The 16,245-nt window shown below is 42.4% G+C and overlaps 1 protein-coding gene across 3 annotated transcripts in view; it reads right to left on the reverse strand.

Annotated features, from left to right (window-relative positions):
• The window catches only part of Lrrc28 (leucine rich repeat containing 28), a 132,437-nt gene extending 116,192 nt beyond the window's left edge, over positions 1-16,245 (reverse strand). For all 3 annotated transcript variants that reach the window (XR_004945402.1, XM_036191997.1, XM_036191984.1), the window contains exons 1-2: positions 16,144-16,245; positions 11,774-12,001 (exon numbers count right to left, since the gene is read on the reverse strand). Coding sequence is in view for 2 of the 3 variants with exons in the window: in XM_036191997.1 (XP_036047890.1) it covers positions 11,774-11,941 (168 nt within the window). In the remaining variant the exon portion in view is untranslated. The remainder of the gene's footprint in view (positions 1-11,773; positions 12,002-16,143) is intronic.

Consider the following 16,245-nt stretch of genomic DNA (forward strand, 5'->3'; position numbering starts at 1 on the left):
GCTGTGGGCAAGGAATGCCAAGGACTGCCAACAGGCTGCACAGGGAGAAAGGGACAGTCCCAAAAAAGAGACCCACCACCACCCCCCACAGCCCCATGAACACACCCTCATTTTGGACGCTTGAGTGCAGAGTGTGAGTGAATGAACTTCTGTTGGTGCTGCATTGTTACAGTGGCCTCACAGAGTCCTCAAAGTCCCTTCCCCCCAGTTCTGCTGCCAAAGAATGAGACCCAAGAAGGCTGAGAATGAACAGAGATGAGAACTATGGTCCACTATTTCCGGACCTGAGGGTGGCCTCTAGGGAGTGTGGCAGATGGATGAAATGTGCCACAGGAGAGGAGTGCTTTTCCAAAAGGAAACTTCTACAATTTCACTCACAGGTTGAAAGGAGCAGACAGTCCCACCCCAAGGGTGACCTGTAAATAAGGGTGTATAAAATCACAAACATGGTTCGTATTACAAGTTCATGGTTACAAGTACATGAAGATGCACGCAATGAGAACTGAAGAAGTCCACAGGATATGGTTTTTGTTTTTTATTCCACATCCCCCAAACACCAAAAGGTAAGCTAGGTTTCAATGACAGACCAGGAATAGCTTTTAGAAAACAAGAATAAAAAACGTCTGGCATGAATTCTGAAAGACAAATATAACAGACTGGCATAAGGTGGATGGGAGGGTTGCTCTGGTTCACCTTCTGGGCACAAGAAGTATGTGCAAAGGGGAAGGGGGTGTTTAGAAAGTGACCTATTGTTCTGTAATGCCTTATTAGTACTCCTAAAGACATCCTGGGTTCTGTACAATCTTGTTATAGTAACAACTGTGCTTGGGTTGGGGGTGGCCAACGATTAGGAATGTGTATGATGGACTGAATGAAATGCCCCTCCAGTTGGTGCCTCCGTTTGGGTAGGTTTAGGGGGTGTGGCCTTGCTGGAGGAAGTACATCACAGGGAGCAAAGCTCTGAGGTTTCATAAGCCACATGCCATTCCTAGCTGGCTCTCAGATTCCTTCTTGCAGTTCAAGATGTGAGCGCTCAGCTGCAGCTGCCACGCCTTTGGTCCCTCCTTAGCAGACTAACACTCCGGACCAAAATGGCCTTGCTCACAGTGTTTTACCACAGCAACAGAAAGAAACTAACACAGAACATATTTGGCTTTTGCACCTAAGTTGGGCAACTCACAAGCACCTGTTACTCCAGCTCCAGGGGATCTGATGCCCTCTTCCAGACTCTTTGGACACTTGCATTCACAGGTGTACATACTCCCAAACATGCATAAATTTAAATTTTAAATAAAAATCAAGTATAAAGATATAGACTGACTTTGCACAAAGTGGCAAGGACTGTTATAGTTCGCTGTAAAATATTACCACGGACTAATGATTAAACATTTGGTCACTGGGTAGTGGTGCTGTTTGGGGCAGATTGTGGAGCCTTAGGAAGCTTAGAAGCTTAGGGGATGGGGAAGATAGGCCACAATGATTAGAGAAGTAACTAATACATGGGCTTTGCTAAGGAATAGCTTAAAACAATAAAAACAACAACAAAAACTAAACACAATGGAAACCCACTGGTTTATTTTCAATAATAAAATAACATTACAGGTGGTGTGGCACATTCCTTTAATTCCAGCACTCAGGGATAGAGGCAGGCAAATCTCTGTGAGTTGGGGGCCAGCCTGGTCTACAAAGTGAGTTCCAGGACAGTCAGGACTGTTACACAGAGAAACCCTGTCTTGAAAAACAAAAAACAAAAAACAAAAACAAAAAAATTTTTTTTTAATTTAAAAGTTACAATTTCATACAGGCATACAGACACATTTCCACTGCTTAGATACATAATAGCCACGCCCTTTTCTCATAAGCACCATCACTGAACATGGACACTGTAAAGTGACTGAAGTATCTGAATACTCACTGTTGACAGAATCACTGATGTCTAAGTGGTACAAGTTTTAGATCCTTTTATTTGGTACCAGTATACATGATACCAGTATACATTCAAAACTTACTTCCTCAGATGGCACTATAAAAATCCCCGGAATAGTCTTTTAGTATTGGTGTCTTTCCTAGTAACAAAACACATTTCCATTTATGGGCATATCTAGCAAAACTAGAGAACTGTAGGGCAGAGGGCTTATTAAAGCAAAGACTGGGCCAGGGAAGAAACGCCATCAGAGCCTCATCTAGCTTCATCTGCTAGAGTATCAATATTGTTTCTGGTTAGCTTGCATGACCCTCAATTATTTCTGGATGCCTATTTGGGTTTATCAGAGAGCATTCCATGATAAGCTGGGGTTTTTTTGCTTTGCTTTTTGAGTTAGAGCTATACACAAAACACAGACCATACTTCTGCTACTGGTAGGCATCAGTAAGAATTGATTAACAGGCTAAGCACATTGTGTGTATGTTTAAATATGGTACACTAATTTTGAGAAGACTGGAGTTCGTGAGAATACTGCCTTTTGAAAGTACAAAATAAAGTAGGTAAATACATCTCTTGTGAATAAAGCTCAAACAGCCTAGGAAACCACATCTGTTGAACAGGCCATGACTGACCCCTACTGATACTCTGTAGTATGGTTCCCTTCTTCCTAAGCCCACATTCTCATGGAAAATAGAAATCCCACCAACATTTACATACACAAAGTTTCTTCATAGCCAATGCAAAAGTAAACTTTAACAAGTATAGCTGGCATAAAATATTCTTTCAAACTCCCCTTAAATGTGAAGGTTTTTAATTTTGTAAGTTGGAACATGTATTTCATGTGTTTTATAAACCATTTATAAACCACAGCAGATCTGTGATATTCTCTAGATGGGACTGTTCTTCCGGCTCCTCCCTTTCAGAAGCTAAGGCAAAAGTGATCTGGTCTAGGGTTCTTAATCAGGTTCCGTTTATTGTTTGTTTGTTTTCTTGCCAATTAAAAAATTAAAAGGTAGGAAAAATCTTGAGCCAGATAGCATCAGGGAAATCTTAAACACTGCAAACAGGAGCAGACAGAAACAGCAGTCCAAGAAAGGCATTTACTGGGGATAAGGGCACACGTGTACAGCTGACACACGGAGAAAAAGGCCCCTGGAAAGCCAAAAAAAAGCCAGTCTCTTCTTGAGGGCTGGGTTTTTTAAGTCTGGGGTGTTTTCGTCCCCTAATTTAGGGTTGGCCAGCTTGAAGAAAGATAGGATGGTTGGTTGTACCACATCTCCTAGTCAGGGTTTGAGCCAGTCCATCAGCAAGGGGACTGTTGGTGAGGACAAAGCCTGCAAGGCCTTTGTTTTAAGCTGTCAGGTTCTTTTCTTAAGTCAGGAGGGTAAGGAAAAAGCTGGCCATCTGGAAGTTTGTCTCCTTTATCACTCAGCCATGGCTCCTCTCCCTATCTGTCTGCCTGCCATGAAGCCTGACTAACGCCTAGTCTCTCAAAAGAACTCACCTGCTCCACAGTGACTTCAAACTGGTGACAGCTTTGTTAGGCTTCACCCCTGAGGTTTCCCTCAAGCCAGAGTAACCAAACAGCCCAGACTCTGCATCCATCAGGACTAGGAAATACCTGTGTGGCTAAGCTAATCGGACTCAAAGTTCAGCACCTGCTCGAACCTAACACCTAACAACACATCTCACAGGAGTCACACAGGCATTGTCAGGTAGCTCTCTGTGAGTTCAAGGTCAGTCTGGTCTACAAAGAGAGTGAGTTCCAGGACAGCCAAGGCTACAAAACATAGGAACATGATGATAGAGATGCTCAGCAGTTAACAGCACTGGCCGCTCTTCCAGAGGACCCAGGTTCAATTCCCAGCACCCACATGGTGGCTCACAACCATCTGTAACTCCAGGTCCAGGGGATACAGGCCCTCTTCTGGCCTCCATGGGCACTGCATACATGTTATATGCCACAGATATAACTGTAAGCAAAACACCCACACCCATGAAATGAAAACAAATTATTTAAAGGAAGAGGAGTAAATCTCCTTACTCTTGGATTTGGCAGTGGATTCACAGATGGTATATAAAAGCATGCGCTACAACAGGAAAAAAGTAGATAAGTTAAACTTCATCATAATTAAGATCTTTTGTACATTAAGGACATTATAAATAAAAGACAATGTATGGATTGAGAGAAATACTTATAAAACACACAGCAGATAAGGATCTAGCACCCAGAACATAAAAGAACTATTGGAATTCAGTAACAAAAAGGCCTACTCAAAGACAGACCAAAGACAGAACACATGTCAGGATGGACCTCAAACGACATCAGGGCTTGGTTCCCAGGCGAGTGCTATGAGAAGCAGTGAGTAGTCTTCAGGGCACAGGGAATGTTAACTTGAGGAACTCTGTCCCTGCCTTCCTCCTCGCTCTCTCATTCTTCCTACTGTTTTTTCCCAGTCACAGAGGAGCAGATTGACTCCACCATACACTCGCCACCCATTGTCACCCAGCACTCCCACTGGGTTCTCAATGACCTACTCAATTGTGGACTCGAACCTTTAAAACCAGCCAAAATCAGCCTTTTCTAAGTTGGTTACTCAGGAATTTGCCAGAGCAATAGAAAGCCAGCTCACACAATGTACAAATGCTGCGAATAAGTGCATGAAAAGATGCTTTACACCATCAGCCTCGGGGAGGTGCAAATCAAATCCACAACAAGGTACCACTTCATAACTACTAAGACAGTCTATCAACAACAAAACAACAAAATAATAGTAAATATCAAAGGCTGGGAAGATGTAGAAAACCCAGGACCCAGGCTGCTGATCAAGGGAGAATCAGCTTTTTCGAGAGATGAGCCCCCAACAGGTTAGACAATCCTAAGTGCCTAAGTGGTCAGCCCTAAACACTCGTGTGTGTGTGTGTGTGTGTGTGTGTGTGTGTGTGTGTGTGTGTGTGTGTGTTGGTGGGTGGGTGGTTGTGTAAAACAACAATGCAGAAGAGGAGATTGAGAATATCAGAAGAATGGCGAGGAGATGGAAGGGGAGAGGGAGGGTGGAAATAAATGATGTAAATATAACATATTTGTGTATAAATTCTCAAAGAACTTAAAAATAAACAGAGGTCGGGCATGGTAACACACCTTTAATCTCAGCACTTGAGAGGCAGAGGCAAGCAGGTCTATGAGTTCAAGGCCAGCTAGTCTATAGTTCAAGTTCCAGGACAGCCAGGGCTGTGCAGAGAGACCCTGTCTTGAAAACATTTTTTTTTAATTAAAAATAAATTGACAAACTGGTAATCATGGATGCTATTACCTGACACCATGGAGCCTGTGACCCAGCTTTGATGAGGAGTGAACTTTGATCAAATAAGACTGCCCTTATCTGCAAGGCAGATGTGTAATTGGAAATTATGTATCTAACTGCTCGTGCCAGTCTCCCCAAACACACACACACACACACACACACACACACACACACACACACACACACACACACTGCTTCAGCTTCCAGCTCCCTCTGCTCTGAAGCTACCTGCTCTCTTTATAACTGGCGAGGATCCCCCAACTTTTTGGCTACTCTTTCTGTCCCTAATAGGTAGCCATGGCAGCTCTGGACTCCCCCAAATGCCTCTGGCTATTCTCTCTTTTTCACCTGGGAGAGAGAGTCATGAAACAGTTTCATGTTTCCAGCAAACCTTCTTCCCACTCATAGAGCTGTCCAGGTCAGTGGTTTCAACGTGCCCTTGCTCACACTTCTACAAACTGATTTTCTAGGACTACATTACATAAATACTAAAATGCAGGCAGATTGCTGTGCATGGAGGCTTATGCCTATAATCACAGTACTTGGGGGGCTAGAGCTAAAAGAATGCACAAGTTCAAAGCCAGCCTGGACTACTTTGGAGATCCTGTTTCAAAAACAAACAGATCACTCAAAACTTGACCATGTGACAGATTTACTTATTACTATCTATTCAATACAAGAAATAATTAGGATGGTTTTATATACAGCTAGAGCACGTACAGTACAACCAGGGTGACTGCAGAGACTGTACTACTGCAGCAGTTGGAACCCCATGTGTCCAAAAGGTTGACCAGCAACAAGAAACTCCTCATGAAGCTGGGCTGTGGTGGCGCATGCCTTTAATGCCAACACTGGGGAGGCAGAGGCAAGTAGAACTCTGAGTTCGAGGCCAGCCTGGTCTACAGAGCAAATTCCAGGACAGCTAGGGCTACAGAAACCCTGTCTTAAAAACAAAACAAACAAACAAAACAACAACAACAAAAGAAACTCCTCATGAGAGAATTTCAAAGGAGCCACAGTTAGACCCTTCCTCCCATCCCTCTCACCTCACATGACTGTGCAATGTTCTTTTATACCACCTTAATTACTTTTTTTTTATACCACCTTAATTTACTGTTTTCCCTCAAGCTGCTTCACTACTGATACAGATGCTTCTACTCTAGGTGGAGCATCTAATCCAAACAGCCCTCTGATCCAATACCTTTGAGCATCAACACAAAACCACAATGGAAAGTTCCATACCTGCCCTCTCTGATAGGGTGCAGTCAAAATTCAGGTGTTCTATAAATATAGCATGCAATTAACTTCAGGTAAGTATGAAATACAAATGAATTATGTGACTAAATCTGATTCTCATCCCCGAAATTAACCATGTATATACAAATAAATAATCCAAAGAAAAATACCTAAAATGTAAAGCTACTTCTGGTTCCAAGCATTTTGGAAAAGGAATGATAAACTGTGAGGGCCAGGGAGAAATAAGCATGCAACTTCCCTAGCCATTGACTTTTCTCACCCTAACCTAGTCACCAGCTTCAAAGGAGCCATTTATGTCCGTACTACATATATAGAGTCACCACCATTATAAATCAAAATATTTAGAATCTATATGCCAACCATCTTTAACAACTTTTTAAAGTGTTCATTTAAAAGAGAGTAATATAATAGTAATCCTTTTAACTGTCACTACTTAATGATCTTCTTCAGCTCTCACAGTCCCTCACACTCTCCACCATCCACAACCATCATCACTCCAGTCCTTTTTCAATGCCTTATTCATCTGTAAATGTGGATAATGAAAGTGCCTGCATCCAAGCATTGTTCTCAGGATTAAATAACACATGCAAATTGCTTCGAACAATGCCTGGCATTTGTTGTCAAGCAAATGCCTTGGTAAAGATTCCAAAGAAGTTAGCTGTTACTAGGTTTTAACCAACATACTAAACGCACACTTATGAAAACAACTGTTCATCATGCTAATATGTTAGCATACAATGAATATCCTTGTTCATCTGAATTTCTTTTTTCTGTTGGGTATTCAATTTTACTAGATAGAGTCTAAACCACCAAAAAAAAAAAAAAAAAGTAAGTCAATTTCCACTCCAATAGTGAGTTACAATGTCTTCTCATAGTTTCTAAAAAGGTATTAATAATCTTTAAGAGTAGGTTTTAATTTCTGTGGGTGGTATATACGTGTATACATGTTCATGTGTGGTACATGTATGGAGTCCTCCTTTGAAGCTGGTGACTAGATTAGGGTAGAAATATAGACGGCTAGGGAAGTTACTGAGTCCTCCATTACTGCTGCCGTCCTGGCCTGGGGCACTGGCCTCAGGGGTGTGTGCATCTAGGCCAGGGGATCTGAGCTCCTGAGCCACTGGTCCTTCCCAGAGGTAACAGGGCTTAGTACAGAGGCAGCATATACAATCTGAAGCCGGAGGTCAGACAGGCCACTATCAATCAGGAGGGGTGCCATGGAGCCGCAGGACCAGGCATTGGCAGAGAGACAGTGTGGTCCATGTCCCTCTGAAGACCTACTCTCATCCCAGAAAACCCTACGAAATTGTGCAAATCAAGAGGTTCAAATCCTTGTGTTCACTTTAACAACACTCAAATTGGACGGGTTATCAAGATTATGCATATCTAAAGAGCCACCAAGTGTCTGAAAAATGTCACTTTAAAAACCAGTGTGTGTCAATCTGGAAGTACAATGGGGGACTCCACAGGTATGTCCAGGCCAAGCACTGGGGCTAGACATAGGGCTGATGGCCCAAAAAAACAGTGTGTGTCATTCTGGAAGTACAATGGGGGACTCCACAGGTATGTCCAGGCCAAGCACTGGGGCTAGACATAGGGCTGATGGCCCAAAAACAGTGCTGAATTTTTGCTGTACAAGCTTAGCCACAAAGAGAGTAACGTGAAGTTTAAGGATTTAGACGTAGACTCTTCTAGTCATGTATATTCAGATATGCCACAGTGCATCCAAGATGCCCTGCTGAATTTACAGAGTACATGGTCAGATTAATACCTGTGTGATGGTTAGCCTTAGCTATCAACTTGACTACATTTGAAAGTAATTAAAACCTAAGCAGTTGGGTGCATTCCTTGTGAGGAATTTTTCTTGGTTGGATTATTTGAGGTGGGAGACCCACCCTAAGTCCAGATCATCTGAAGTCAGAAAACCCTCCCCAAATATGGGCCACATCTTCTGGTGGCAGCCCACATAAAAGGACAGAAAGAAGCTTGTGTTTTCTGTCTGCTTGCCCTTGTTCTCACTGGCAAGTTCATCTTCCCTGAGCCATTCCTTCAACAGTGAGAGGACCTATATCTTCAGTGTTCCAACATGGACTGAAAACTGGCAGCTCTTAGGACTTCCCCAGTACTCCAGCACCAGACTGAGAAAGCTGAGACACCCAGTCTTGTGGACTAAACAATTACTGGCTCCTTTGGACTAAACAATTACTGGCTCCTTCGCCTTTCTGCAGGGCCACAGCCATTGTTAACTACTCAGCTCACAGCCTGTAAGCCAATATTATAAATTATATATGCAGTCTATCAGTCCTGTTTCTTAGCGAACCCTGACTGATACAGCATGCATGAGCTCCCCTGCAAACTGAGATGGTCCCCACTGAATAGGAATGTTCCTAAGCCAGAGTGGGAGGCTACACAGAAAAAAAGAGATATCCCAGATGGAACCAAAGACAACAACTTATGGCACAGGGATAAATTCAGCATAAAAGAAATGCAAATAAAAGGCTGCTTTTTTTTAAGTGAAAAAGTCTATTCCCTTAAGTTCACAGGCTTTTTCCTGGTTTACTTTTTTTTTTTGGTTTTTTGAGACAGGGTTTCTCTGTGTAGCTTTGCACCTTTCCTGGAACTTACTCTGTAGACCAGGCTGGCCTCGAACTCACAGAGATCTGCCTGCCTCTGCCTCCTGGGTGCTGGGATTAAAGGTGTGCGCCACCAATGCCCAGCCCTGGTTTACTTCTAAATACTGGTATTCTCCAAATTCTGAAAACATGACACACAACCATCCTATAAATAAAAGCCACTGTGCTAAGTCTAATAATTTGAATTGCAAAAGTGAGCAGGGAAGGGGTGGCACATGGGTCACTACTTCTCAGGAAATGGCTCTTCGTGGTGAGGGGTGTCATGTAGGAAAATGTAGAAAAGAAGGGCATTTATCACAACAAAAAAAAAGAATTGTAGCACGAGAGAATGAATCAACAGGAAAACAGGAATGATTGGCAGGTCCCGAGCTTGTTCAAAATAAGCAACAAAAGGCCAATGACTCCATAAGGTGACACAACAGCATTGCAGTCTCTGGTCAAATCCCATAATCTAAACCTCAGGCAGGAACTACATTTTACCAGCAGCAGACACTCTGAAAACCTTGTCTTAGATCTGATACAGCCAGGGAATAGGACAGCTCTAAGATGATTGCTGGTTCCCAGCATCCTGTGGGAGCTCTACAGCCTTCCACAGTATAGTTCATGAAGTTATTTGGTACACATTAATCAAACATATTAATTGCCAAAAGAAAACAAGATACTTTTATTATAAAAACCTGCAAGAATTTCAGCTTGGCTGATTAAAAAGGGTCAGAGTATGAACTTGGAACGTATGCTATGAGGAGGCCGATCAAGGGTGGGGGTGAACAGAAAGGACTAGGGAGAAAGGGGACTGGAGAGGGAGATGAATGTGAGAAGACACAGGGATATGCACATGGACAATACCTAACGGGACCTATTATTTTGTACACTAACTAAAAACAATTTTCAACTAGATATGTGAATGAGCCACTTTGTACATCCAAATTGTGTGATACTGGCATATTTTCCTAAACTGAAAACTGCCAGAAATTTACAAAAGACCAACTGTTTAACTTTTATAAGCAAAGGTCAGTTGCTCGGAAAAGTCTATTCCATTGGGCTACTGCTGATAGGCAGTAATGGGCTCGTGAATATTTTTGTACACTATTTTATGCAAGTGGGGAAATTGGAGCTATGATCTTTGATACATTTCTTATACCACTTCTTCCCAAGGGCTAGAAATCTTGGTAAGTATGATCTCATATCACACAAGAGAGATAGTTCATAGAGGACTAAGAAAGCCTTTTATTTATTTATTTATTTATTTATTTATTTATTTATTTATTTATTTCATGTACACTGGTGTTTTGCCTGCATGTATATCTGTGTGAGGGTGTCGGAAGCCCTGGAAGTGGAATTACAGACAAGTGTGAGCTGCTATGTGGGTGCTGAGAATTGAACCTGGGACCTCTGGAAGAACAGTCGGTGCACTTAACCACTGAGCCATCTCTTCAGCCCCCATAAACAAGACATTTTTAAGTTTAAAAACCCAGCTAGAGAGATGGCTCAGAGGTTAAGAGCACTGACTGCTCTTCCAGAGGTCCTGAGTTCAATTCCCAGCACCCACATGGTGGCTCACAACCATTTATAATGAGATCTGATTCCCTCTTCTGGCATACAGGCAAACTTGCAGAAAGAACACTGTTTATATAATAAAACAAAATAAAAAAATAAATTAAAAAAAAAAAACCAGCTAGGCATTCAACCTGACATAGGTACCAATATGTCAAACACTAAAGACATGCATAGCCATTTGTTCCCTGATAAAGCAAAGATACACCATATATATATATATATATATATATATATATATATATATATATATAAAATGTGTTGCACCTGCTGAACAGGTTTTCAGTATTTTATAGACTAATTTGTCCAGATTACATGGCCCACATATGAAACGAGTATGGCACACTTTCCAGATACTTAAGGATTAATTACAAAGAAACAGCAGCTAACCCAAGTAACAAATTCAAGCAAAAGATTCAAATCAGGTAAAATGATAACCACAAAGGACTATATAAAGTAAATTCACTGAAAATGGGGACCACATTTTAGAACGAGCAGTGAGAATTAAACTCTGGTTAGAACATTCTCTTCCCAAACTTAAATAGTTTCTTTATCTTACATATAATAGGTTATAATGAAGACTTTGTGCTTTCTCTTGGAACATAAAAAGTAAATCAAACGTTGCTGCAGCAACATTTTTTTTCCACCGAACTGTATTATATCCCAAAGCAAGGTCACTCTGATTCAACAAGGCAAATATAAAGGTTTTGTTTGGTTAACACACAAAGGCTTCATTAGACTTCCCAAATATATATTAAGACTTTAGTCTTCAGATCATTTTCTTTTTAATTCCTCCAAGTCAGAGTCAGGCTTACTGGTCTTCTCCTGTTTATGTTTTATCTAGGTTGCTTTAACATACAGCTGAAGCATGGACCATGAGAGATTCTGTCAGTGGTATGTTAGAATATTTCACTTGCCTGCACCTCCCTTCCGTATCCTAACTGCAGGTACTTAGGTAATGAATGAGCAACTACTGAGGGCCCCCTGTATGTCTCCATTGCCTGCATTTGTGACACCTTGGTCTGAATAGCATGGGCGAATAAAAATACCTTGGTCAGGACCACATTTATAAATGGTACTAATGCAATATAATACTCTACCAAGGTTGTGAGTGAGTTCCTTTTCATGTATAGCCTCTCCAGATGTTGCAGCCCTTCATCTTTCAGTAATTCCAGTGGGAAATGGTGCAGATTCCTGTAATTTAAGAACAAATTCTTGTGCTTCTCAAGCTTGGCCACAGAGATCGTCTTACAGAGTTCGGATGCCATGACTGAACATGTCTGATCAGGCACACTGCAGCTCTACATCTTGTCAAAATCGGTCCATTTCTAGAAAGAGAACAAAAAAAAAATTTAGTCATCGTTAAGGTTTCTTACAAGCACTGCATATAAACCTGTTAGCCTACGGAGCTAGAAATACCAACACTAAAGATAATTACACTTTCTACCTTCTTTTGTGACAACTAAAATCTGCATATATTTAGGACATTAAAATAATAGAGTACTCAGCGAGCGGGGCGGCGGCGGTGTACGATGGTGGCACATGCCTTTAATCCCAGCACTAGGGAGGCAGAGGCAGGCGGATCTCTGTGAGTTCGAGGCCAGCCTGGGCTACCAAGTGAGTTCCAGGAGAGGCACAAAGCTACACAGGGAAACCCTGTCTCGAAAAACCAATCAATCAATCAATCAATCAATCAATAAATAAATAAAATAAAATAATAGAGTACTCTGATTAAGCAATATTTACTACTTACTAGAAAAAGACCTAACTGGCCGGGCAGTGGTGGCTCACACCTGTAATCCCAGCACTCAGGAGACAGAAGCAGGGGAATCTCTGTGAGTTCGAGACTAGCCTGGTCTACAAGGTGAGTTCCAGGATAGCCAGAGCTGTTACACAGAGAAACTCTGTCACCAAAAACCACAAGGGAGGGAAGGAGGGAGGGAGAGAGGGAGACATAACCGGGAAAAAATTTCTTTTGGACTTGAGGTAGGAATCTTTGTGAGAACAGAGACTAGTTTCTGGTTTTGTTTTTGTAAGACATGGTCTCGTGCATCTTAGGCTGGCCTAGAACTTGCTATATAGCCAAAGAAGATCCTAAAATTCAGGTCTTCCTGTCTCAGCCTCCAGTTGTAAGGCACACCTCTTTGTTTCTGTAGTACTGGGATCAAACCCAGGGCTCTGTGCATGCTGGAAAAGCACTCTTCCAACTGCTCTGTATCCACAGACCCCAGAGTCAAGTTGTAAGAAAAGGCTTTTAAAAAACGCGAATGCAGCAGGCCCCATCTTTATTTTGAGCTATCTCATTTTGTGGTTTACTTACCCAAACATTAAATATGATTTCTACTCATATCACTAACAGCTTAACTCCTTTACTTCCTGCTATGTAAATATTGTCAAATATTCCACATTTTTACTTCTTTTATCTTTTTCTTTACAGCTTTGCAGATTGTCAGAAATAGCCAAGAAAGAGGCCTGAAGTCACTAGTCAAAAACACTGCACTAGGAACGTGAACCCTGTTTTCCAATTATAAAGCTCTCTGGGCCTCAGGTGACTCGTGTAGACACAGCAGTTAATATGTTGATTGAAAAATGATTGTAAACTCTCTTCCAGTCCCAAAATTGAAAAAGAAAAGGAAGCTACATTTTTTTCAAGACATTGCTTCTTTGTGTAGCCCTGGCTGTCCTGGAACTTGCTCTGTAGACCAGGCTGGCCTCAAACCGGCTGCTTCTGTCTCACGAGTGCTGGGATCAAAGTGTGCCCGCCACCACCTGACTACTTTGCAATCCTACTAGGAACAAGGATCAATACTGTTGACACAGGAGGAAACCAAACTCAGGCTTTCTGAACTTGTCCATGGAGAAAGAGTTCATAAGGAATTCAATGGCACCAGGTCCTGGATTTCAAAGTGTGAGTTCTTTACAATGAAGCACAGGACCCCAGCAGATAGTAAGTAAATGGAAGTTCGCGACAACTGACTTCAGTTTTGCTGGGAAAGTCCATTTTCCTGGATATCCCTTCTAGTTCTCTATTGAAACAGAAAAAGAACAGGGTGCAGTTTCAATTGTTTTATTCATTTTAAGAAAATAATTCCCACCAAACATTTGTATGAAGGCTTTCAATAAGCAGAGGTTTGTAACTGTGGGGTTACTTTCTATCATTTTCAAGCTCCCATTTCTTAGCTCAGAAGACAACAGTTACCACTTTACTTAAAAGACTACTTCTATGAAGAGTTTAGTAACAGTTCTAGGTCAATCTAAGAATGTAATACTTTCCCCTATTTATTCCATATACTCACTTTCTCACTTTATTGCCAGGCACCTGACTATCGACATCTTACGTCTTCATATAAAGTGAAGGAAACCAAAGGGCTGACAATATCAATGCTTTTGTGTAGAAAACAAAGCTTCCTGGGTAATTATCCACTGAGTAAGCTGGGCGTGGTTTAGCTGTCTCACAGCATCTCCGATGTCATACCTTCCCAGACAGCTGTTAATGCCGGTCACCAGTCACCTCTTTGGGTTTTCCTGTCTCAGCAAATGTGGCAGAAACACCCTTCCACGCACACAGCAGCTCAGCTGAAAGTCATGGAGGATCCCACCCTCTCCATCCCAGCTTCTTCAATTGATCACAGGGCTAGTGTTTCTCTTTCCAAAACGTCTCAATTCCACCACACCTCTACATCTGCCAAAGCCACAAGCCACTGCCATCTCCTGCCTTGGCCAGACATATTCCTTGTCTCCATGTGTCCACGTTCCTCACTTCCAACAAATCAACCGCAATAATGAGCCTCAGAAAATGTACACATAATTTCATCTCTCCCTCTTGGGCATGTCTTACTAAATAAACCCTTGAGCAACTCCTTATTGAGAAAAGCAAAGCTTTACAAAGCTTTCGGGGCTCCTGACCATCGGGCCCAACTTGCCTGTCCAGCCTCCTCTGCCACATTCACCAAGTTCCTGGGCTCCTAATACTGGCAGCTAGTAAAGTCCTCCAAGCACGGCTGCTCTCCTCTTGGCCTGGGAACTGCCTCTTTCAACATAAAACTCACTTCCCTATCCCAACTAACTATTCCCATGGTTTTCTTTCAGAGCAAGCCAGTTGTACAGTTTTCACAATTTGTTATATATATATCTCATATATGTTATATGTATATAATCTATATTACACACACACACACACACACACACACACACACACACACACACACACCTGATTACTGACACTTTAGACAAGTCTGTAAAATCCTGAGGGCAGAAAGATATTGCTGTTTTCTTCATATCTGCATGTCTGCATAATGCTACAGTAACAAACACTTTTAGTTTTCAAACAGCTAATAACTGGATGAAATAGGAACAGCCATTCCAGGGTTGACTTTTCGTTTACCCATGGAGGTCACTCATAGACTCTTTAAACTTGCTACCTGCCATAAGGATCTTTATCCTTACAGCCAAGCAGCACATCAGACCTGAACTAGTCCACTTTACAGATGAGGTACCATGTCACAAACACAATGGAGGTGGTCCTAACCCCCAAATCTGAGCACTGCCTTACCTATTAATGCAATCTTTTACAAATGCAAAAAGCAGCCCATGTGTCACTATTATGAGATAAACAAAGGTTACACCAATGGAAAGCTTTCCTTTTGCAAAGTAAAACCATATCCCAAATCTCTATTCACGGTAACCAAATGGCTTTTTGAATGCGCCAGCTGAACTGATTGCTTCAAAAGCCTCATAGGCTCCGCTGAAATGAATCTTGCTACAAAGACAGATTGGGAAGCAAGGTGCACACAAGTGAAATAAAAAAGCTTCCAGAATTAATAATGCTCCTGTTTTTCCAATATGCACTCACTGGCAATACAGCCTTTCAAAGGTTAGTTTTCCTGCCCCTTCAACTTCATCACCTCCAGCCCACAGTTAATGTAAATACTGTAGTATTAACTCTCTATATACAGCTGCATCTTCAGTTTTCTCAAAGTCCAACACCAGTCTTCTCAACAGAAGCAAACACAACCATCTCCCAACTTAAGAAAACCCCCATTTTAAGCTTAAGTATTTTAAAGAACAGTCCCTAGCTGACTTTGCAGTACTTGACTTGACAGAATACACAATCGGACTTCCCAGCGCTGGAGATGAGGGTCTTACAAACTGTACGTTGTAAGCATGTGTAAAAGGCTGTTTTCTCCATGAGAAAAACTACCAGACGTCCTGGTTTTGCCCGAGTTAGTTCGATTAGAATTAGTCGTAAGAATCCGGCAGCAGGGAGCCCAGGGGCAGAAATTCAGATGATACCGGCATACTCAGGTACCAGGGGCCTCGGAGGACACAGCAGCCGAGGGGACCCAAGGCCGGACAGCCCGAGGTCCTCCTCGCAGAGGCCGGGGAGCTTCTGTGGCGACGGGAATGAAGCGTCCCAGCCCGGAGCCGGGCCAGTGCCCTCGATCTGTGAGCCCGGAGACGGGACACTCACCTCGGCGCCCGCTGACCAGCGCTCTGTGGTGGCCTGGGCTGCGCTGGCAGGCAGTCCAGGTATAGAGGGAGGGCGGGGCTATGAGGGCGGGGCTTGCGGCGG

The sequence above is a fragment of the Onychomys torridus genome, chromosome 1 (assembly GCF_903995425.1).
Source record: "Onychomys torridus chromosome 1, mOncTor1.1, whole genome shotgun sequence".
Taxonomy (NCBI): Eukaryota; Metazoa; Chordata; class Mammalia; order Rodentia; family Cricetidae; genus Onychomys; species Onychomys torridus.